This window comes from Emydura macquarii, unplaced genomic scaffold, assembly GCF_026122565.2.
Source record: "Emydura macquarii macquarii isolate MOO-44397 ecotype Brisbane River unplaced genomic scaffold, CSIRO-AGI_Emac_v2 contig_3692, whole genome shotgun sequence".
NCBI classification, from domain to species: domain Eukaryota; kingdom Metazoa; phylum Chordata; order Testudines; family Chelidae; genus Emydura; species Emydura macquarii.
In genome coordinates, this window is record NW_027133829.1 from 9839058 (window position 1) to 9861983 (window position 22926).

A 22926-nucleotide genomic window follows, 5' to 3' on the forward strand; every position below is an offset into this window, starting at 1 on the left:
GCGGCGTCTCGGCGCAGGCTGGGGCGGGGCGGGCGGCCTGCAGGAGGCGGGCCTGCCGTCATGCTCTTTCTCCCTCTCCGCAGACCGAGTGTTTCAACCACGTCCGGCTCTTGCAGAGGCTGAACAGCTCCCACCTCTACGCCTGCGGGACCTACGCCTTCCACCCGCTCTGCGCGGCCATCGTGAGTGACGGGGCGGGGAGGCAGGGATCATGGGGAGGGGGGACCCTGTCTGGGTGCTGGGTCGCAGGCTCGGAGACGGGGGGGGGCAGACCCTGTCCCTCCTTTATCCTGCACCAAGCTGGTCGGCTGCGTGGGCAGAGCCAGCAGGATTCGAGGATGCTCAGCGATTCCCAGGATCAAGCTCCTTTAAGGAGGGTGCCTGGAAACATCCGTTGTGTTTATTTATTTATTGATCTGTGCCACCGAACCAAGAGGCGGTCCCTGCCCCAAAGGCCTTACAGTCTCAGTAAGCGCCAGCGCTTTGGCCAGGGTCCTAGCGGCTATCTCCATGCGGACAGACGCCGCCGGGAAGTCCCACGCTCTGTTGCCCTTTTCTGGCCGCCTCCGGTGCCCTGTGCATCAAGCGGGACACGCTGGAACAGGCTTGGAACCAGCCGGCCCCTGTTCTGTGTGGCCCAGGTGGTCGGCAAACCTGCTCAGCTGGGGCTGGCTGGCTGCCCCGGTGGGCGGGGCAGCAGAGTGGGCTAGCCGGAAGCAGCCCCAATGGGTGGCAGGTGGGTGGCTTTCCGGGAAGAGGAAGATCTAAGGCCGATGTCCACGGCTGCAGGGACTGACTGGGCTACACAGAAGTCTCTGGTTAGGTCTGACCGGCACCCCAGATCCCTGGTGCAATGGAGGCAGGGTGCTGAGCTGGTACCCAGCACTCAGGGTATGGAAAAATCCAGTCTGGGGCATTATGTTCTTTGCCTGAGTCGTCTCCCGTCTTTGCCGACCGAGAGAGGAAAGTGGGGGGGGGTGGATCTGAGGCCCCTTCACTGCCGTCCAGCGTTGTACGTCAGCGCTTTGGCAGGGATAGGCGTATAAAAGGTATAAAACGAGGCAGGGCAGCCAGAGCCGCCTCCTGTTAAGGTTACCTGACACTTCCCATTCTCAGACCCTGTTTTCAGCCGCTTATAACTGCGGCCGTCCGGTCGCCGCGTCGTCAGCTCGCCTAGTTGTTGGGTTGGAAGAGCCGAGCCCCGGTAGCCTCCGGACGCCACCGGGTTCCCCAGGCCGCCGGGTAACGACAGGCTGCCTTCCAACAGCAGCAGCATCGCACCCGCTGAGCCTGGCGGAGGATGCAGGCATGGCCCGGCGGGGCTAATGACGGTCGGAGGCCTTTGGGGGCTCTATGATTTGCATAGGTGGGGGGCGGGTCGCCGCCCACTCGCCTGACGGGGCAGTGCCCGCATCCCGAGACATTGGCAGGGTTGTCTGCCCCATGGTCTGGGCCGTGGAGACTGCGCTGCCCCCGGAGGGGGGGGTCCTGCCAGCTCACGGCTTGGGGGACACGGGGGAGCTCACGTGGCAGCTGCCACGGCTGTCCCCTACTCCGTGGCTGCACGGAGGCCTCCAGAACTGTGGGTGCTGCTTTCACGCCGTCCTGCCCAGCCCAGCGGCACCCCAGCCCCCCCCCAGGTAACTCCCCCCTCGCTCCCCTCTCTCTGCAGGATGCCGACAAGTTCACGCTGCCGCCCCACTTGGAGGAGGGCAAGGAGAAGTGCCCGTATGACCCTGCCCGCGGCTACACCGGCCTCATAGTAGGTAGGTAGGTCCGGACGCCGACGGGGCCGCTCGCCTGGGTTCCCTGGGGAGTTGGTGGCACCAGAACCGGGGCGGAGGCTGAGTGAGCTGGAGCAGTCAGGTTTCCCCCCCCACCCCTGCCCAAATTTCTGTGCGCCCCTGGGGAGCCAGCCTCCCCCCGCCTCCCCTTTCACGGGCACCGCCAGCCCTGGGCTGCTGTGACGGGAGAAAGGCTCAGCCCAGCCCCCCGTGACGGAGGAGTCCAGGCAGAGCACCCCGTCCTCCACCCGCCTCCCCCGGCCCGGGGCGAGGTGAGAGGGATGCGGCTTGGGCTCCGGGTGGCTGAACGACCAGGGGGGATCCTGACCCGTCCTTCCCTCCCCGCTCCCAGACGGCGGCTTGTACACGGCCACGCGGTACGAGTTCCGCAGCCTGCCGGACATCAGGCGCAACCTGCACCAGCGGCCCCTGAAGACCGAAGAGTCCCCCGTGCATTGGCTGAACGGTAAGATCCGGCGGCGTGCCTCCTCCTTGGTGGTGCGCGTCCCCCGGCTCGGCATCCCCCTTCGCCCCCCAGCGGCACCGCTGCCCCCTCGGGGCCGGGCGCTGCCCGCCTTTCCCAGCGTAACCTGCGGGGGAAGCTTCAACCGGCGGGACGGACTCATTCGACACTCCTGGGGGCCCTGGCTTAGGGGGGACGTGTCCCGTTATGAGCCTGGGCTGCCGCGGCCGGCCTGGGAGCACTGGCGCCGATCCTGGCAACCTTTCCCCGGGAGAGCGTGTTGCCAGCCCTCGGACCTGGCCCGCATGGAGCGGGATGTCCTGCTTTATTCACGGGGCCGAGTTCCTGCCTCCTTCCCTTCTGTGTCCCTTCAGGCTTTGCACCCCCTCTTTTTTTCGGGGTGGGGAGGATTGTTCTGGCGGTGATCACGGTCAGGACCTTTTCACTCCCTTGCCCCGTGCGGAGCGGCAGCCCCTTGGATGCAGGAATCGGAGCCGCTCCAGTGATGGGGGCACCCTGAACGGCTTGCCATGTCTGGCTGGGAGGGGTGCCCGAGATCACAGAGTGTCGGGGTGCTCCCTGAGCAGCCTGGCAGCGGGCACAGGCGCCAGACGGAGTGCTGGGGGTGAGGGGCGGTGTGTGACGAGACGCAGCATGGACCAAAACTTGGCGCTCTGCTGAGATTTAATGCCCTTCTCTAGCCCCTTTCATCTGAGGATCTCAAAGCACTGGTCAGGCCCTCCAATAACCCTGGAGGCAGAGGGGCGGGCAGGATCGGCCTTCCTTATTTATAGTGAAGGAAGCCGAGGCATCAAGAGAGAAAGGGAGCCCCCCAGGGGCTGAGACGGTTCCCGATCAGATCCCCCCGCCCTCCCCGCCGGCCGCGCGGCACGTCTGACTGCTGCCACCTTCCTGCCGTTCGCAGACGCGGAGTTCGTGGCCTCCGTGCTGGTCCGGGAGAGCGTGGGCAGCCCCGTGGCGGACGACGACAAGATCTACTACTTCTTCATGGAGCGGGCGGGAGAAGAGGGCACCGCCTTCGAGAAGACCCAGGTGGCCAGGGTGTCTCGGGTGTGCAAGGTACGGCGTTCATTCGCCCCCCCCCCCCCCCTCGCCTGCGCTTGTCCTGCCCCTCCCACCCCACGGAGCTATCCCTGATTCACAGCTAGGGAAACTGAGGCACGGAGCGGGGCAGCCACCTCTCCCCAGGGTGCGATCAGGCCCCCTTGATCTCCTGTCACGTTCCCCACCCGGGCCCTCCAGCTGTCTGGCTCCATGGGGAAGATCACATCTTGCGCTGGTGCCCTCACCGTGGCGTGAAGTTCTCCTGGGCAGCGCCAGGCCCAGGATCTGTAGCCTGTGGCCTGTAAGGCAGGGCCGCCTAGATACCCAGGGCTCTGATGGAGAGGCCCACGGGTATCAGGTGGGCCTGAAAATCCGTTGCTGGCTGTGCCTGGGGCAGGGCCCGGGAGGGCTCAGCCCTTGACTTCCATGGAGCTGGGCTTGTTTCCACCCCCCACTGCCCCAGCCCCACGGCCCCAGCCCCACGTCATCCATGTGTCGCACGTCAGCTGGCGAAATCCTCCCAGCGCAGCCCAGCACGTGCCCCGCCAGCTGAGCCTGGTGTTCACAGCCTGTCCCCGGGCAGCACCTGCCCAGCATGCTTTGTCTGTCTTGGGAGATGGGCAGCCGGGGCTGATGGCTGCACGCAGACAGAGTGCAGCTTCCCCGCAAGAACCGGCCTGCCCCCAACGGCCCCTGGCGGCCGCGCTCCCCGGCAGTGTCTCTGAGCTGCCGGGCAAAGCCTGCGGCTGCTGGGCCTGCGGGCACGTCCCCAAAGCCGCCCCGGCAGCTGGCACTCCGCCGCAGCGTGAGAGATCCACGACTGGTTGGGCCACGCAGACGGGGCTGTCCTCCCAGCCGGGGAGTGGTCCCTCCGGGGCAGAATCAATGGGGCAGTGTATGTGTGTGTGTGGGGGGGTCTTGCCCTGCCACATGTGCCCCTCCTGCCCTGCGATGTGCCAGCACAGCCAATCAGCGGGCGCCCCCCCCCCCCACACCAGAGCTCTGATCACCAGACCCTGCAGCTCCTCGGGGCTTTTCAGCCCGTCTGACCCATTGATTAGGAACGGTACCGGGGGGCACCTTCTCCACCTGGCCCGGCGGAGGGGGGCGGGGGCCCCAGAATGGCCGCAGAGAGGGCAGGGCGACGTGACGGGAGGATGGAGCAGTGCGGGCCATTTCCATCTCCAGGTGTCATCGTGCACCGAGCGCTGCTCTGCAGATCCCAGCCGGGGCTAGGCTCTGGCCCCTCACATCTGTCTATTCCGGTGGCTCCCAGGAGCCTGAGTGACGGGCCGGGATCCCGGGGTGCTAGGTGCTGTACAAACACGGAACAGAAGGAAAATCCCTGCCCCATCGAAATGCCCGGGGCAGCGGGATTACTCCAGCTTTATGTCTGGGGCCCGGAGCAGCGGCAGGGGCAGGGGGAGTTTGGGGTGGGAGGAACACCCCGGTTCCACGGGGCTCAGAGGCAGTGACCTGGACAGTCTTGCCCTCCCCCAGCGCTTTCCTTTCCTTCCCTTCCAGAACGACCTGGGTGGCAAGAAAATCCTGCAGCGGAAATGGACGTCTTTCCTGAAGGCCCGGCTGGCCTGCTACATCCCCTACTACGAAGTGCTCAGGGGCGTCTACAGCCTGGACGGGGGCAGCTGGCCCAGCACCGTCTTCTACGCCACGTTCACCTTGGCGGCCCAGTGGTGAGTGGGACTGGCTGGCTCCTTCCTGGCCCAGGGGCTTCTCCCCAGAGCGGGGCGAAGGATCCCCGGGGGTGGCGTGGATTGTAGCAATTCAGCAGGGTCCCCTTGGCGCCTACGGGTGACCCCGAGAGCTGCTAGAACGGCTGATCCCCTCCCTCCCCCCCGGGCCGTCTGGGTGCCTGCCCTGGCAGGGATAGCTGGGTCTGGCAGCTTCTCCTAATGGACACATCGCAGCAGGACCTTTTGTAGCCCCTCCCCCTTTGTGACCCACCGGCAGTCCCCAAACAGGTCCTCTGCCACGGCGGCTTCTTCCAGAAACCGTCAGCCAACCCTCAGCCACGGGGCTCCGTGCTCTGTGTGCATCCGGCGTCTGACCCGTTCCCCCTTCACAACCCTGCTTGACCAGCCAGGCTGCCGGGCCTGGGTCCCACGCCCGGGAGCCCTGGGCAAAGCCAAGCCCTGCCTCTGGCTGTCTAGGCACACTCTGGGCGTACAGATCCACCTTCCGGCACCCGCTTCTGCGAGCCGGGACCCCGCAGCCCAGCTGCCTCAGTCCTGGCTCCACAGCTGCATCCCAGGGTCTTGAGCACACCCTTCCCAGCTCTCCGGCTGTGCGGCTCTCTGGGTTAAAGTCAGCCTCGGCAGGGACACGGGACAGCTGTCGCGTCCAGACACAGGCTTTGCAAACAGTGTCCCCAAATCAGCGACACTTTAGAGATCCAGACAAACCAACAACCATCCCCTGCCTCAGTTTCCTCCCCACTCTGGGTCAGGTTCTGGGTCAGTGTCCTTTCAAGATTCCTGGCTCTCTCTTCCCTTCTCCCTGAGTCTGTGCGGGTTTAAAGGCTAGTACTGACTTCCCATTCCTTTGTTTCCCCTTCCTGGGGAGATTCCACTGCTCCAAATCCTTTCCAACCAGCTGGAAGATCTGGTTCCCCAGCTTGGACAGCCTCTTTCGCACACCCAATGCCCTGCCAGCGCACAGGTTCAGGTTAACAATCTATTTTGTCTATTCTGCCGCTTCTTCCATCTCAAGGGGTGGTTATCGAGTCAGGGACCCAGTCAGCCCACGCTGCCCCTGGAGGCAATTTCATCCGAGCCAGACTTCATAAGTTCTACTTAGCCACATTCCCCAAAGCGTCTCACAGCCCCCCCGGGCGATGAGCTGCCTTAGGGTGTGCGGATCTGTCTGTGGCGCCGGAGCGGCCTGGGGAGGGCGGGTGAGAAAAGCCAAGCGCACCGTGCGATTTTAAGCAAGCTCTTTCATGGACGAGCGGCTCCGTTGTGGTGACGCTGACGTCACAGCCGGCTTGTGCCTGGGGATGGGACAAATGAGATGCAGTGTATAAACGTGTCCCTGGGAAAAGCGCAGGCCTGGAAAACCCCAGTTCCCGGAGCTCAGGGGGGAGATACAAACCCCGGGTTACAGGGACTGTGGCGAGAGAGGCGGCGTTGCTGGCAGAGGTGTATTTCCCTCCTTTGCTGGATTGTTTCCTGCGCTCCAAGCTCCCGCGCCACGGGCGGCTTTCTGCGTCATTTCCAAACGTGTCCGGCATTGACCACCTTTTGGCTCTATTTTGCTCTGGTTTATCTGTGCAGAGGGCAGGGACTAGAGCGGGCGCAGAGCACAGTGAATAGCCGCTGCGTGACATTGAGGTTGCAGGTGGCGGGGGGGGCAGAGGGGAGTGAAATTGAAGCATTCTGGCAGGATTCCCAGGGGCCGTATCTGGCAGAAACGCAGCCCGGGTAGACAGGAGGGGCTTAGCAGGAAGTGTGGCGTATTTAATGTCAGCGTAGCTGGACCGAACTCAAACAACGGCTGGCTTAATGGAAGGGGCATTTCCTGTTGGTTATCGATGGCGGGGTGAATTCTCACGAATCGCTGCCTGGCTAAATAGCCGGGGTCTCTCCAGAGAAGCCTGACACGGGCTGTGGCTATTTATAGCGCGATGGCACGTGGAGAACCGCTGGGCCAGGCGGGGATGGTTTCCACAGAGAAATTCATTAATTATCACTCAGCCTTCTCAGGCCTCCTGGGAGCGCGGGACAGTTTGCAGCCACACAGAATCCGGCGGTGAGGGGGTTAAATTAAAGGGACAGCGCGATGGCCCTGTAGCCCAGGACTTTTAGTAAGCTCCCAGGCAGGGAACTGACCCTTCCTGGCCAGGCCAGAAAAGGGGGTGGGGAGGGCGAAGGTGAGCAGGTCTGTTGCGGGAGGTGGGGAGGGGAGGGGGCGTCCCAAGGCAGCCGCAACCCAACCCGCCGGGGGCTAGCACATCCTGAGATGCTTCTCCTTCAGGGTCCCGAAGAGTCCCAGGCTGGGTGGGCCCCCGAACTGCAGGCTGGGAAGAGGGTCTCAGGCAGAGGGTGCTGGGCTGGAGCTCCGACCCCTCTGTGACCTGGGCCAGTCACTCCGTCTCCCCTCAGTTGCCGTCTGTACAATGGGGCTGAGAGCCCGGCCCTGACACACAGGGTGGGGGGGGGGGGTTGAGGGGGTGGGGGGCTGGGAGGCGGGGGTGGGGCTGTGCCAGTGCTGAGGCAGAAGCCCCCTCTCGCTCCGCCCCGCTGTGGGGCTGGATGCCGTGCTGTCTGGGGCGGGGAAGGGATTTTCTCCCTGGGGCAGGAGTGAGCTGGGTCGTCAGGGCTGGCAGGGGTCCCCCCGCAAGCCGTGTGCAGGGGGCCGGCCCCTCGCCAGGGGCGGTCCTTCCTCGTCTCTATGTGGCACCTGCTAAGCAGGGAGCCGGATGATCTCCAGGGGTGGGTTTAACAGAGGGGGAAACTGAGGCACACCGCTGGGGCTCGCCCGGGCTTGTACACTGGGTCAGTGGCAGAGGCAGGAACAGAGCCTTGAAGTCCTGACTCCCAGAGTCCTCGAGCGGCTGCTTCTCTCCACCTCCCATCCTGCTGAGATGCCAGCTCTCCAGGCCCGGCCAGGCAGCGTTTCTCTCGGGTGAGGACGTGCCCGGCGGCCTGTGGTTACACTGCCCGCCCTTCTCACCTGCAGCGGGCCTGCTCCCCGGGGACTGGCGCCTCCCCGGAGAGCCCCGTGCCTGGGAAATGGCCAGCCCCGTCGCCGCCAAGCATCAGGGATCAAGCTGCGTGGGCCCATTGGCCTTGCTGCCTGAGTGAGGAGCCGAACCAGAACCGGCTGGGCTTTTGCGGCCCAACCGGGACCAGAACAGCAGGGGAGCTGCGGGTCGGGATTGTGGGGCGTCGGCAGAGCCGTGTGCTGAGGTCCCCCGGCTGCTCCCTGTGCTGGAGTTGGACGGTGGCTCTGTGTCCTTCCTAGGGCCAGCTGTGCCCACGTCCCAGTCCTGCCACGGCTCCGCCGGTGCCGGCTGCCTCTCTGGCATTTGCCAGCCAGTGTCTGATGGAGAAATGGGTTTTTTTTCCCCCCATTTTCCTTTCTTTGCCATAAATACTCAAGTGGACACTAAGGCGGTGTGCCGGCCCTGGGGCGGCATCACTCCGTTGCTGGAAGGTTAGGCCGCCTGGGGATGAGGCCTGACGGCCTTAACGCTGCCCCTTCAACGCTGCAGCACGGCCCCGTCGGCAGTCACGGGGTGACCGATGGGTTCATAGACCTGGATGGACACCGTCAATACAAGTCTGGGCCTCAGGAGACCGGGGTGCTCCCCTCAGCTCCGCCGCTGCCTGGCTGTGTGACCCTGGGCAAGTGCCTTCCCCCTCGGGGCCTCAGGTTCCCGTCTGTAAAATGGGTATCATGCGACTGATCCACTTTGTCACCTGCTTTGAGGTCTCTGGCTCCTGGTCCAGCTGGGATCCCCTCCTCCAGCAAAGCCTGGAGATTCGGAGCTGTTTCTGCAGCGCTGGAGAGGCCGGGGCTGTCACTCACTGGGGTGTCGGGTGGATGGAGCAGGGAGGGGTGTCTAGGGGGGCCATGGGTCGCTGATCCTGTCGTCCTGCCTCCTAGGAGGAGCATGGAGGCCTCCGCCGTCTGCCAGTACAACATCTCGGAGCTGCAGAGGGCTTTTGAGGGCCCCTACATGGAATACCAGGACACCACCCGCAAATGGACCCGCTACGACGGGCAGGTGCCGGACCCGCGGCCGGGCTCCGTAAGTGACCTGGCGACGCTGGCACCCCCTGTGCGGGGCTGCAGACCTGCCCTTGGGAGGGAGCCAGGAACCTGGATGCTAGTCACAGCCGGGCCCCCCGGTTCTAGCACGCACAGTCCCACCCTGGGGGCGTGGGAGCAGGGGGCAGTGCTCATGTCCCAGTCACTTGCCAACTGGGGCCGGGGGGGGATAATCATGAGCTTCCAGTGCGCTGCTGGGGCCAGAAGAGCTCGTGCGATCCTGGTGCATAAACAGGGAATCTCGAGTAGGAGCTGGGAGGTTATTTTACCTCTGGATTGGGCCCTGGGGCGACCGGTGCTGGAATCCCGCGTCCAGCTGTGGGGCGTGATGAACCGGAGGGGGTCAGAGAAGAGCCACAAGAACAATTAAAGGAGTAGAAAAACCTGCCTTAGAGCGACAGGCGCCAGGAGCACATTTAGCTGAACAAGGAGAAGGTGAAGGGGTGATTTGATCCCAGTCTGGGTGCGTCTACATGGGAACCAATATTCAGTAACGGGCTCTTCGGGCCAACCAAGAAAGGTCCAGCACACGCCCGCGGCTGGAAGCTGCAGCCAGACAAATTCAGACTGGGAATAAGACGGGAATTACAAACTGTGAGCGGAATTAAACCTCGGAACCATTCCCCGAGGGCGGTTTTTAAATCGAGACGGGACAGTCTCTCTCCCCGCTCTGCTCTAGGGATTGCTGGGGGCCAGGTCTCTGGCTGTGGTGTACAAGCCAGACTAGCGGGGCGCAGGGACCCCTTTCTGCCCTTGGCATCTCGAGGGCGTACGGCCAGAATGAAGCGTTAGATCATTTCCTTTGACCGCCGGTCTATTACAAGCCGGTCGATTTCACCCAGTTTCCCCCATGTCGCGCCCTGTCACTCCAGTCAAACGAAAGCCATTTAGCGGGCAAGACGAAAAGAAAAGCCGTGCCCGAGGTGCCACCGAGGCCCGTGCAATGGCAGGGCCCTGATTAGATGAGACGCCCAGCAGCCAGTTGTGAAGTTGCCCTGCATCCCCCCTGCCCGGCCTCGCCTGTCATGCAGCGTTGCTGGGCGCCGTTAACCAGCGGCCGCGCTCCGCCCCAGAGGTGGCTGCAGTGGGCGCGCGTTGGCTGCGCGGCCCAGAGGGGCCCCCTCCCTTAGCGACCTCTCCTCCCTCCCCGCAGTGCATCACCGATCGCTCCCGGGAGAACGGCTACAACTCCTCCCAGGACCTGCCCAACGGCGTGCTGGACTTCGTCAAGCAGCACCCCCTGATGTTCGAGGAGGTGAAACCGGCCTGGGGAGAGCCGCTGCTGGTCAAGAAGAACGTGCTGTACACCGCCCTGGCGGCAGACAGGGCCCTGGCCCTGGACGGCCGGCACTACGACGTGCTCTTCATGGGGACCGGTGCGTTGGCGCGGCCTCTCCCGCACGCAAAGGCTTGGGGGCGGGCAACGGCCTCTGGGGGCCCTGAGGATGGGTGGGATGGGGGACCCCCTGGAGCGAGGGGACCCAAAGGGGGGGGGGTACCAGAGAGCCCCACCTCCCCATCATGACAGCAACCAGGGGCTGATGTGCTCAGGCCAAGGAGGAAATTCGCTGCTCAGTCGCCCGGACCCGGCTGCGAATCCCGCCCTGGCCCAGCGGCGTTGCCCTGACCGTGCCCCTCTGCCCTCGCCCAGGTGATGGCTGGCTCCACAAGGGCGTCGTGATCGGCTCCGCGGTGCACATCGTCGAGGAGATGCAGGTCTTCTGGGCCCCCCAGCCCGTGGAAAGCCTGGTGATCTCCAAAGCCCAGGTGAGACGCCGCTCTGGGCTGCACCCCGACACCCCGGGCGGGAGAGGGGGGGACAGAGCCGGCCTCTGAGCAGGGGCACCACCCACACCCTGCCCCTCCAGGGGCTGTCTTGCTTGTAGAGAAGCAGAACGAAATGGGGGATGCAGCGGGGGAGGAGGGGCAGGGAGTTGGGGCAGCCAGAACGGGGGGGGCTGGGCGTCAGGACTCCTGGGTTCCCTTCCAGAGTCTGCTGCTGCCTCGCCCAGCGTCCGTGGAAGCCCGCTGCCCCTCTGCACTGTTGCCTAGGCGGGGGCGGTAGGAGCTGCATGAACTGGACTGCCAGGCGCTGGCACTGCGGGGTGGCCCGGAACGGGGCCGTCTCCCACTCGGCCATGCTTTAAACTCCATCCTGGGTGGCTGGCTGAGCCCATAGGGCCGGCAACGCGGCAGGGCGGCCGTGGGTCGCCAGTCTGGCCCCCTGCCCACGGCGGAGGCACGGCGCTCGCTCCTGCCTGGCATGCCACGGCTCGTCGGAGCCTGCGTGCCCGCCCCATGGAGGGGGCCGAGAGCTGTGGCGTGGGGCAGGGTGCCTCACGCCCTCATTGGCGATGGGGTGGCTCTGGCTGACCCCCCCCCCAGGGCAGGGGGCGCTGCTGAATGAGAGGGGCGACCCTGGGGCTATATCGCAGCGTCCCCATGGGGGGGCCCTGCCCCCCGCCCTCAGCCCCCCTCGCTTCATCCCTGCTGCCCTCATCCCAGGCCCTGGGGAGGCCCCCCTGCCGTCTCCCCACGCACAGGGCTCAGCGAGGTGGAGGGGGCAGCAATGGCAGAGACAGGCCCCCCCAGCCCAGTGGAACAGAGCCTGGGGCCGTACCCCCATGGCCACGGTTCCTGGGGACGCTGCAGGGAGGAAGGAAACCCCCCCTCTTTGCAGCGCAGGGCCTAGGAACCAGGCAGCTTTCCCGTCCCCTTGCACTGATCACCTTGGTTCCACCCAGCCCCTTCTGGCCCAGGCCCCCACTGCCCCCCGGACACCCAGGGAGCGAGTCCATTGAGGCGTGTGAGCCCGTCCCACGGGGGACTGATGCAGTGACTGGCCCAAGGATACACAGTAGGCCAGTGACACAGCTGGGAGGAGAACCCAGGAGTCCGGACCCCCCACCTCCCACTCTAACCACTGGAGATCACTGCCTGCCAGGGCTGGGAGTGGAACCCAGGAGTCCGGGCCCCCAGTCCCCAAGTTTGTGTAACTTGGCAGGGCGGCTGCATGGTGCGCGGGGGGACAGGGAGGGGGCTCTGGAGCGTGTGACGAGGCCCTAAGGGAAGGGCCGCACCACGGTTTCACGCGACTCATCACACTGGGCTCTGCGCGCTTTGCCCCGCAGAGGAGTGTCTACGTGGGGGCTGCCAGCGGCGTCCTGCAGCTCCCCCTCGCCAGCTGCGCCAGGTACGGCTCCTGTTACGACTGCATCCTGGCCCGGGACCCGTACTGCGCCTGGGACGGCGCGGGCTGCCGGGAGGTGGCCAGCGCTGCAGACAGGTAGGGCGCCGCTGTGCCCCACGGCGGGGATCCTGGCCCCTGAACTCCTGGTGCCTGGGGTTAGGGAGGCTGCTGGCCCCAGCCATTCGCTCCTGCTCCAGCCCAGCTGGAGGGATCCTGGACTCGGCCTGCCAGAACACCCTCCGGGAGTTGGGATGCAGAGACCTCCCGGGATCTCCTGCCGCTGGGACTTCCCCACGCCCCGGCCCACCCAGCCAACCTCAGCCCTGCCCGCTGCACGGCCCAGAGGTGCTGCGGCACCATCTCAGCCCCTCTTCGGTGCTGAGGACCCTCTCCCCAGAGCTGGCGGGAGGTTCCGGGGGGCCCTGACTCCTCAGCCCGGCTCCCATGCTGCCCCCGGGCCTGGGCGCTTCCTTCGCCCAGAACGGCATTGTTACCCGCGGCTCTGATGGCGGCTGGGACGCTGGGCACCGGCTGGCTGTGTGCAAGTGTCTGTCTGTCTGCAGGCCGGGCTGTGTGCGAGTGTCTGTCTGTGTGCAGGCGAGGCTGTGTGCGAGTGTCTGTCTGTCTGCAGGCTGGGCTGTGTGCGAGTGTCTGTCTGTGCAGGCGAGGCTGGGCTCGCCTCTGTCTGTCTGAAGGCGGGGCTGTGTACATGTGTCTGTCTGTCTGCAGGCAGGGCTGTGTGCGAGTGTCTGTCTGTCTGCAGGCCGGGCTGTGTGCAAGTGTCTGTCTGTCTGCAGGCGGGGCTGTGTGCATGTGTCTGTCTGTGTGCAGGCGAGGCTGGGCTCGCCTCTGTCTGTCTGAAGGCGGGGCTGTGTACATGTGTCTGTCTGTCTGCAGGCAGGGCTGTGTGCCAGTGTCTGTCTGTCTGCAGGCAGGGCTGTGTGCAAGTGTCTGTCTGTCTGCAGGCGGGGCTGTGTGCATGTGTCTGTCTGTGTGCAGGCGAGGCTAGGCACGTCTCTCTCTGTCTGCAGATGGGGCTGTGTACATGTGTCTGTCTGTCTGCAGGCAGGGCTGTGTGCGAGTGTCTGTCTGTCTGTCTGTGTGCAGGTGAGGTTGTGTCTGTTTGTCTGCAGGTGAGCTGTGCACGTCTCTGTCTGTCTTCAGGCAGGGCTGTGTGCGAGTGTCTGTCTGTCTGTGTGCAGGCGAGGTTGTGTCTGTCTGTCTGCAGGTGTGCTTTGTGCGTGTGTCTGTCTGTCTGTCTGTCTGCAGGCGGGGCAGGGTGTGTCCGTCTGTCTGCAGGCCAGGCTGCGTTTGCACGTGGTACGTGTCTCTCTTCGGGCCGCCAGTCACCGACCCCTTGCTGACACGGCTCGTCTTGCTCCTCCCAGGGCCCAGCTGACCCAGGACGTGCGGCGCGGCACGGAAGGCTGCAGGAACGGCTCTGCCCAGGGTGAGCCTCTGCTCCGGTCCCCACCGGCATATTCACGCTGGGAACCTCCAGCCTCCGCCCCCAGGAGCCAGAGGGGGGGATCCGGCCCTGGCGCTTCGGGCCGTTGGCAGCGCCAGCTGCTCTGGGGTTGCCTGGGAGAGAAGGGGAAACTGGCCCCCTCCCGGCTCCCCCCTTTACCCCCGTTCCCCGGGAGGGAGGTCCCTGACCACTCGCTGCACTGGGGGGGGAGCACCAGTCCCAAGGCATTCTGGGAGCTCTCCGGGCCCAGCACAGCTTCTGCTGTTCCTGGGGGGGCGCGGGCCATGGGGCGCCGGCTCGTGGGGATTGTGCGTAAGCCCTGCCTGTCTCGTCTCTCCCCCAGCGCGCCCCGTGCAGAGGAACCGGACGGCCCTGCGGGGCGACGACGTGCTGCTGCCCTGCGAGCAGCGCTCCAACCTGGCGCAGGCCACCTGGCTGGTGAACGGCACGGGGGAGCTGGCGGATGGCCAGGGGGGCCCCTTCCGAGTGGGGGTGGACGGGCTGCTGGTGACGGACGCCCAGCCGGAGCACAGCGGCCAGTACAGCTGCTACGGGGAGGAGGGCGGCTTGCGCTCCCCGCTGGCCGACTACGCCCTGACCGTGCTGCCGGAGCTGCCCAAGGAGCCGGCCCCCACGGCCCCGCCGCGCACCGCCCGCCAGGCCTCGCCCGACGGGAAGCTCGTCTACATCTCGGTCATCGCCGTGCTGGCCGGGCTGTGCCTGGTGCTGGGCGCGGGGCTGCTCCACGTCTCCTGCCTGCAACGGCGCAAGGGCAGGTACGTCCTGGACCCGCGCGCCCTCCCGGCGGAGCTGCAGACGGTCTCGGCCAACCACCCGGGCAAGGGCCAGGAGGACGGCTGCCTGCAGATCATCCCGGGCGAGGCCCCCCCGGCCGCCTCCCCGGCCAGGGAGATGCCCCTGGCCGCCCCCCCGCCGCCGCCCCCCCCGCTCCCGGCGGAGTTCACCAACGGCCTCTCCGCCGCCCTGCCCAACACGCTGCGCAAGATGAACGGGGCCAGGTACGTGCTGCTCCAGCAGCAGGAGGAGCCCAGCACCTCGTCCCTCCACAACACCTCCTTCGCCCAGGAGCTGAGCAAGATCCTGGAGAAGCGGAAACACACACAGCTGGTGGAGAAGCTGGACGAGAGCTCCGTGTAGGGGCCCCCAGGCGCCAGCCCCGTTCAGGCTCCGTCCCCTCCGCCCCCGTCCCCTCCCAGCCAGTGTTACACAAACTCACAGCGAAACTACCTCCTCGGCCGAACGGCCAGGCCAGGCCGGGCTCCAGCCGGGACTTGGAGCGCTCAGATCCCCCAAACCTTCGCTGGGTTGGGTTGGAGATCGCCCTCAAGGGAAATGGATTTCACGGGGGTTTCTATTTATACATAAAGAGATGATGATCCGGAAACAGGAGCCGGAGACACAGCTGTATCGGGGGGGTGGGGGGACTATCCGGCCGGAGGAGACGTGTCTGGACGCTGGCCTCAGCCCGTGGAATCGGACCGCTCCGGCGGGGCGGTGGGAGAGGTCTCCCCACCGGCCCTTTCAGCACAGAAGCGGCAGCCAGGCGCGGAGCGGTGGGAGCCGGCCCCTGTGTGACGAGCAGAGGTAGGTGATGGAAGGCGGGAGCTCCCTCTGCTGAGGGCCGGCAGGCCGCTTCCTACGGCCCCTCTGCCCCGGTATCGGGGATCAGAGCCGATTCCTGGCGCGCGGGGACTCCACGCACGTAGCTGAGGCATAGCCAGCTGGGCAGGGGTAATCTGGCTGCCCTGCTCTTGGGCAGCGTCCCAACGCCCGCTCGGCTCTGAACGCTTTGCCCCTGGGGGAAGTTGGCAGGGGCTCGCCCAGCCCGGGGTCTCAGAGCCGTGGCTTTGGCATCTCGTGGGCTGCCCGTGCGGGGTTTTGGTTCTGTTCGAGCAGTGCCTAGCCGCCCCTGTCGGGCTGGGGCTGGACGGAGACAGAGTCAGACAGACCCACGGTGGGCGGGAGGGAGGGAGCGCGGTCCCCACTGACGAGAGGGGAGTTGAGCCCCATGGAGACCGAAGGACTTGCCCAGCGTCACACAGGGAGTTTGGGACAGAGCCGGGATGGAACCCGCAGCGCTTGAGTCCCAGCCCAGGGCTGGAACCACTAGGCCAGCCTGCCTGGCGACAGCCGTCCACTGCTGTGTGGTTTTGTTTGGTCAAGGACCTTTGAGCATCAGTACACAGTGTGTGTGTGTGTGTGTGTGTGTGTGTGTACACAAGGGCAGGGGAGGGGTGTGTAGGTGTGTGCACACAGAGGATGGGAGGGGGGATGCGCACAAGGACAGGAGGTGTGTAGGCGTGTGTGTGCACACAAGGACAGGGCGGTGTGGGGGTGAGTGTGTGTGGATACCTGGCAGGGTGGGGCTCGGGATGGCTGCCTTCCCACGCAGGTGGCTCCCCCTGCCCGGCGTGCGGGTGGCACGTGTGTCACAGAAAAGCTCCCTTCAGGACGGCTCCCAGGGTTTGAACAAATGACACGGGGGTTATTTTCTGTCTCCCTCCACCTGTCCTGCCAGGTGCTGTGTTCCCTGACTCCAGGGCCCAGGGCTCCATCCCCAAGCATAGGGCAGGCCTCGCCCCGTCCCGGTGGGTGGTGGGCCCGTGCAAGGGTCAGCGTTTGTACTGGCAGAGAAGCGCTTTGTGCCCTTGGCCGGAGTGATGCCCATCCTGGCCCTTGGGTGATTTGGGGGGGGGGTAGATTCCACATGGGGAAGTGGGGAGTTTCCCCATCCAGCGGCGCTTTGAGCCTGCTCTGACACGTGCGGTGCTCGGCTCAGCCCCGGGGTGACAGGCGCGGGGGCAGCAAGGGTGACCCCTGCTTCTTGTGTTATGTGAAGGGGTAAATAACACGTCCTTAGACACTTTCTCCACACCAGTCATGATTACATAGATCGCTACCATATCCCCCTTAGTCCTCTCTTCTCCAAGCTGACCATAGAATCACAGAAGATGAAGGTTGGAAGGGACCTCAGGAGGTGTCTAGTCCAACCCGCTGCTAACAGCAGGACCAACCTCAGCTAAACCATCCCAGCCAGGGCTTTGTCAAGCCGCAGCTTAAAAACCTCTAAAGATGGAGATTCCCCCACCTCCCTAGGTAACCCATCCCAGTGCTTCAGCACCCGCCTAGGGAAAAAGTTTTCCTAATATCCAACCTAGACCTCCCGCCCTGCAACTTGAGACCATTGCTCCTTGTTCTGTCATCTGCCACCACCGAGAACAGCCTAGCTCCATCCTCCCTGGAACCCCCTTTCAGGTAGTTAAAGGCTGCTATCAAGTCCCCCCTCATTCTTCTCTTCTGCAGACTAACCAAGCCCAGCTCCCTCAGCCTCTCCTCATAAGTCTTGTGCTCCAGCCCCCTCATCATTTTCGTTGCCCTCCGCTGGACTCTCTCCAACTTGTCCACATCCTTTTTGTAGTGGGGGGCCCAAAACTGGACACAATACTCCAAATGCGGCATCACCAATGCCAAATAGAGGGGAATAATCACTTCCTTGATCTGCTGGCAATGCTCCTCCTAATGCAGCCCAATATGCTATTAGCCTTCTTGGCAACCAGGGCACACTGCTGACTCATAACCAGCTTCTCATCCACTGTAACCCCCAGGTCCTTTTCTGCAGAACCGCTGCCTAGCTCATCGGTCCCCAGTCTGTAGCTGTGCAGGGGATTCTTCCGTCCTAGGTGCAGGACTCTGCACTTGTCCTTGTTGAACCTCATCAGATTTCTTTTGGCCCAATCCTCCAGTTTGCTTAGGTCCCTCTGTATCCTATCCCTACCTTCCAGGGTATCTACCACTCCCCCCAGCTTAGTGTCATCTGCAAACTTGCTGAGGGTGCAATCCACCCCTTCCTCCAGATCATTGATGAAGATGTTGAACAAAACCGGCCCCAGCACTGACCCCTGGGGCACTCCGCTTGTGACCGGCTGCCAGCTAGACATGGAGCCATTGATCACTACTTGTTGAGCCCTATGCTCTAGCCCAGTGTTTCTCAATTAAATTTGGCCACGGAACCCTTTTGAACTCCATAAATAATTGCGGAACCCCCCAAACTCTTAGCAGTCTTCAAATGTCGAAATAAGCAAAGGTCAGCATTTCTTACTTAGATTACACTTACACTGGATACCCTCCGCTAGAAAATCCGAGACATCTTCCCTTTTTCGGCGGCGCGGAGAACAGCTGCTCTCAGAACCCAGGGGTTCCGTGGAACACCAATTGAGAAACACTGCTCTAGCCAGTTCTCTATCCATTTTATAGTCCATTCATCCGACCCATACTTCTTTAACTTGCTGATGATACTGTGGGAGACCTTATAAAAAACTTTGCTAAAGTCAAGCTATGTCACATCCACCTCTTTCCCCACATCCACAGAGCCAGTCACCTCTTCATAGAAGGCAATCAGGTTGGCCAGGCATGACTTGCCCTTGGTGAATCCATGCTGACTGTTCCTGATCACCTTCTTCTCTTCCAAGTGCCTTAAACTGGATTCCTTGAGGACCTGCTCCATGATTTTGCCGGGGACTGAGATGAGGCTGACTGGTCTGTAGTTCCCTGGATCCTCCTCTTTCCCTGTTTTGAAGATGGGCGCTAGATTTGCCTTTTTCCAGTTGTCCAGGACCTCCCCCAATTGCCACGAGTTTTCAAAGATAAAGGCCAATGGTTCTGCAATCACCTCAGCCAACTCCCTCAGCACCCTTGGACGCACTGCATCCGGCCCCATGGACTGGTGCATGCCCAGCCTTTCTAAACAGTCCTGCACCTGTTCTGTCAGCACTGAGGGCTGCTCACCTCCTCCCCATTCTGTGCTGCCCGGTGCAGGAATCTGTGAAGACAGAGGCAAAAAAAAAGCATCGAGTACTTCAGCTTTCTCCACACACCGAGGTTGCCTCCCCCAGCCAGTAAGGGGCCCGCGCTTTCCCTGACCTCTTCTGGTTGCTAACATACCTGTAGAAACCCTTGTTCCCTGTCACGTCCCTTGCCAGCTGCAACTCCACTTGTGCTCTGGCCTTCCTGATTTCACACTTCCAGTCTTTAATCTCTCCCCCAGGGAAACACTTCCATTCTCCCTCCCCCCGGTTTTTGTTACCCATCTCTGCACCTTTTCCCATGCTGGGTATAGCCACCCCACGCCCTTCCCCTGACCCAGCTAGCCTGAGAATGTCCCCGTCTCCCGAGGAGCTGGCAGTCTCTGGGTTTTAAAGCGGCTGTGATTTGCTCAGCGGTCAAATGCAGGGGGTGGGGGGCTGCTTCTGCAGTGCCCTCGTTTCCTGCGTCACAGCCACCGAGAGGCAGAGAAGGGGAAGCCGGCCCTGGCGAGAGCTGGAAAGCGGGAGGCGCCACCCATGGGAGGTGGCGGGGCGAGGGAGCGGGCAGTGGTGCAGCCTGGGACTGGGGGGCCGGCATCCCAGCTCCAGCGCTGGGCAGTGGCGGAGGTCTCGGCACGTTGAGTCCCTGCCTGGAGAGCTGGGGGGTGGCCATGGAGCTGGAACAGGAGAACCCAGCTGGTTTCCTGGCTGGGGGGCAGAATTGAACGGCACTTCCCAGCGCCGGGGATGTCCTACTCCGCTCTGGGGGCACATGGGGTCCCACCAGGGGCCAGGGGGTCCCAGCGCCGCTCGGGGGGTGTAGCCATCATGGCGTGTGGCTGGGGAGCCTGCCGCATCTTCTGTGCAAACTCCTCAACGCCAGCCCTTGTCTCTGTCTCCCCGCAGGTGCCCGTCAGTCTGTGCGGCGTGACGATGGGGCTGGGGCCTGGCTGCGCCGAGCTGCGGCTCCCGAGGCCGGTGCGCAGGACTGAGGGGACGCCGGCTGGCCTGGCCTGGTGAGGGGAGAGCGGCGCCGGCCCCCCTCCATCGGCTGCAGGCTCAGTCACCAACCGGCCTGTCACAGCTACGCAGCCCCGGGGCTTTCCCAGCGATGCCAGCCCGCAGCCGGGTCATGGGGGGGGGGAGCGAAGAGTCGCTGCAGAGTGGGTGCGTCTGTGTGTGTGTTTGTGTGTGTGTGTGCCTGTGTGTGTGTAAACAGTCACAATGGAGTGGTACGTCGGGGTCATTGCAGTGCCTGTGTGTGTGTGTGTGTGTAGACAGTCACAGTGGAGTGGTACGTGGGGGTCACTGCAGTGTGTGTGTGTGTGTGTGTGTGTGTGTGTGTGTGTGTGTAGACAGTCACAGTGGAGTGGTACGTGGGGGTCATTGCAGCGTGTGTGTGTGTTTGTGTGTGTGTGTGTAGACAGTCACAGTGGAGTGGTACGTGGGGGTCATTGCAGTGTGTGTGTGTGTGTGTGTGTGTGTGTGTAGACAGTCACAGTGGAGTGGTACGTCGGGGTCATTGCAGGGTCTGTGTGTGTGTGTGTGTGTGTGTGTGTGTGTGTGTGTGTGTAGACAGTCACAGTGGAATGGTACATGGGGGTCATTGCAGTGTGTGTGTGTGTGTGTGTGTGTTGACAGTCACAGTGGAGTGGTACGTCAGGGTCATTGCCGTGCCTGTGTGTGTGTGTGTGTGTGTAGACAGTCACAGTGGAGTGGTACGTCGGGGTCATTGCAGCGTGTGTGTGTGTGTGTGTGTGTGTGTGTGTGTGTGTACGTGGGGTCATTGCAGTGTGTGTGTGTGTGTGTGTGTGTGTGTGTAGACAGTCACAGTGGAGTGGTTCGGGGTCATTGCAGCGTGTGTGTGTGTGTGTGTGTGTGTGTGACAGTCACAGTGGAGTGGACGTCGGGGTCACAGCGTGTGTGTGTGTGTGTGTGTGTGTGTAGACAGTCACAGTGGAGTGGGTCACTGCAGTGTGTGTGTGTGTGTGTGTGTGTGTGTGTGTGTGTGTGTGCCTCTGTGTGTGTGTGTGTGTGTAGACAGTCACAGTGGAGTGGTACGTGGGGTCACTGCAGCGTGTGTGCGGTGCCAGGGTTCACATCCAGCCGGAGCCATGCAGGATCTCCCCAGCCCCTGCCCAGATGCCCTTAGCCACGTCCATCCTGGGACGCTCTCGGGGCGTCCTGCCCCCAGGCTGCCCCCTTCCTGGCACCCAGCAAGCTTCTGCCAGACCCACGGCTGCAGGTGGCAGCTGTCGGCGCAAGGGCAGCCCCGGGCGCTCTCTACTCCCAGCCTGGCCTTTGTCCATCCCACGGGCACATGCGCCTCTGGGTCGCCCGATGGGGCGGCCGCCGGTCTGCCTCAGCACCGCTGTGCCCCTGGCGTACAGCTTAAAGCCTTCCCTGCCCCCAGCTCGTGCTGGGCCCGCCTGGATGCTCGGCTCTTTGCCGTGGGGCTGTCCCGTGCCCTGCTAGACCCTGCTGCCGGCTGGGACGGGGTACACGGGCCGTGGGCTGGTGCCTGCGCTCTGTCCCCGGGGAGGCGCCCTGGGTTACCCTGGCGTAACTGGGCGTGGGAGCTGGTCCCGGATTCCGGCCCCTCTCCCTTTCCTTCCTCTGTATCCCGGGTCTTTCCCGTCCCAGCGCCGCCTGCCCGCCCACCTGCCCGCCCACCTGCCCATCCAGCCTGGACCCCCGCATCCCTCCCCACAGCCTGTGTCAGGCTGGAACGGAGCTGGGGAGCACTGCCACAGGCCCTGCCGGGTGCGTGTGTGTGTGTGCAGGCGTGTGTGCGTGTGTGTGTGCAGGCGTGTGCGTGTGTGTGTGCGCGCAGGCTCAGCACCACGGGCTAGACCAGCAGGCGTGCGCCATGTGCCCTGACTGACACGCCGGCAGCGGGGGGGATTCCCCTGCAGCTCCCGCGTTTTGGGAGCCCGAGATCCAATGTCCTGGCCCTCGCTGGTGCCTGAGGCCTACGTGCACAGCCTGGATTCGTTCCAACCCGCCCCCGGCCGCGTGGGAGCATGCAACACGCACGGCAGAGGCCGGCTTCCTGCCCAGCCGGGGAGAGCTCGTTCTCACGAAGCCCGGGGGCTACGCGCGGGCTGCCCCGAGAAGGCCAACGCGAGGCACGGAAACATCTGATCTCCACGGCCTCCCTCCGTCCACCACCGCTCGGCCGCAGCTTCCCCAGCCCGGTGCAAGCTGAGCGTGGGTCCAGGACAGCAGCGCCCGGGACTCCTGCACGGACGGCGGGCGGCGAGCGTCCCTTCCAAGGCAGGGACAGTCGGCTCCAGACTGGCCACGGACAGACGTGACCGACTGTCCTGGGGGGAGAGAGGTGGCAGGGCCAAGGCACGACTGCAGCCGTAGCTAGCTCTGCCTTCTGGCCAACGGCACAGGCCCTGAGAGAGAGACAAGACGGGGGGGCAACGTTCCCACGGCCTGGCCGAGCCCAGGAAGCTGCTCCCGCGAGGCAGCCCAAATTCTCCTTTGTTTCATCTGATCCCAAAGCAGGCCAAGCGATACCCCCCTCCCCTGGGCCCCCGGCCCTGCTCTCAGGCAGGCTCGCACGCCGTGGGAATTGGTCACCAGCTCTCCCTGGCTAATTGACTTGGGCATTCGCGCCGTTACCAGGCCGCCCTGGTATTCTGGGCCAAAACCACCCAGGCAGCCGCCTCCAAGGGCTCCACCACTCCTCAGCCGGAGGCCTCGGTTTCCCCTCCATAAAGCCAGGGTCGTTTCACCCTGCCTGGTGTTGGGAGGCGCGGGGCGTGGGGCTCGGGACAGCCTGGTAGACAGCAATGACCCAGGCTCTGCCGTAGCCCGGGGTACGCTGCAGCCTCCCAGGCCGTTGCTGCAGGGCTGTTCAGGCTGCCCGGGCCTGGAGAGGGAAGGGTCCGCGTGGCTGTGGCTGTATCCGTGGCTGATCCCCGGGGAAGGTGTGGGGCAGGAGCCCTGCAAACTGGACGCTCCTCCTCTCCAGGACAGCTTGATCTAAGCCCCATGTGCCAACCCGGCTCGTCCTCAGCGACGTCCCGCTGTGGACCGTCCAAGCGGCGGCATGCAGCACCGTGCGCCTCGCGGGTCGCTCAATAAACCTGGATCTGTCTGAACGAGCCAGCCTGGCGTGAGTCTGGGGCCGATTCTCTGCCAGTGGGTGGCACCGCGGAGGGGGTGGGGGGGGGAGGGGAATAGCTGCCAGGGCAAAGAGGCACCGTTCATTTGGGCACTGCAGACCCTCCAGAATGACATGAGGAAACCCTCCCTGGCCATGGGACTGGCAGAGCCCCGGGGTCACCCCATTAGACCATCTCTGCGCCAGGATAGCAGGGCACTAT

General features: G+C 64.0%; 1 protein-coding gene across 1 annotated transcript in view; it reads left to right on the forward strand.

Annotated features, from left to right (window-relative positions):
* Positions 1 to 20356, forward strand: part of SEMA4G (semaphorin 4G) — a 38625-nt gene extending 18269 nt beyond the window's left edge. The window contains exons 4-15 of the mRNA XM_067537018.1: positions 84 to 182; positions 1673 to 1766; positions 2137 to 2250; positions 3173 to 3327; positions 4837 to 5006; positions 8941 to 9085; positions 10259 to 10481; positions 10757 to 10872; positions 12237 to 12391; positions 13684 to 13745; positions 14107 to 15368; positions 19493 to 20356. Coding sequence (XP_067393119.1) covers positions 84 to 182; positions 1673 to 1766; positions 2137 to 2250; positions 3173 to 3327; positions 4837 to 5006; positions 8941 to 9085; positions 10259 to 10481; positions 10757 to 10872; positions 12237 to 12391; positions 13684 to 13745; positions 14107 to 14921 — 2148 coding nt within the window. The 3' untranslated portion in view covers positions 14922 to 15368; positions 19493 to 20356. The remainder of the gene's footprint in view (positions 1 to 83; positions 183 to 1672; positions 1767 to 2136; positions 2251 to 3172; positions 3328 to 4836; positions 5007 to 8940; positions 9086 to 10258; positions 10482 to 10756; positions 10873 to 12236; positions 12392 to 13683; positions 13746 to 14106; positions 15369 to 19492) is intronic.
* Positions 20357 to 22926: the final 2570 nt, after the last annotated feature.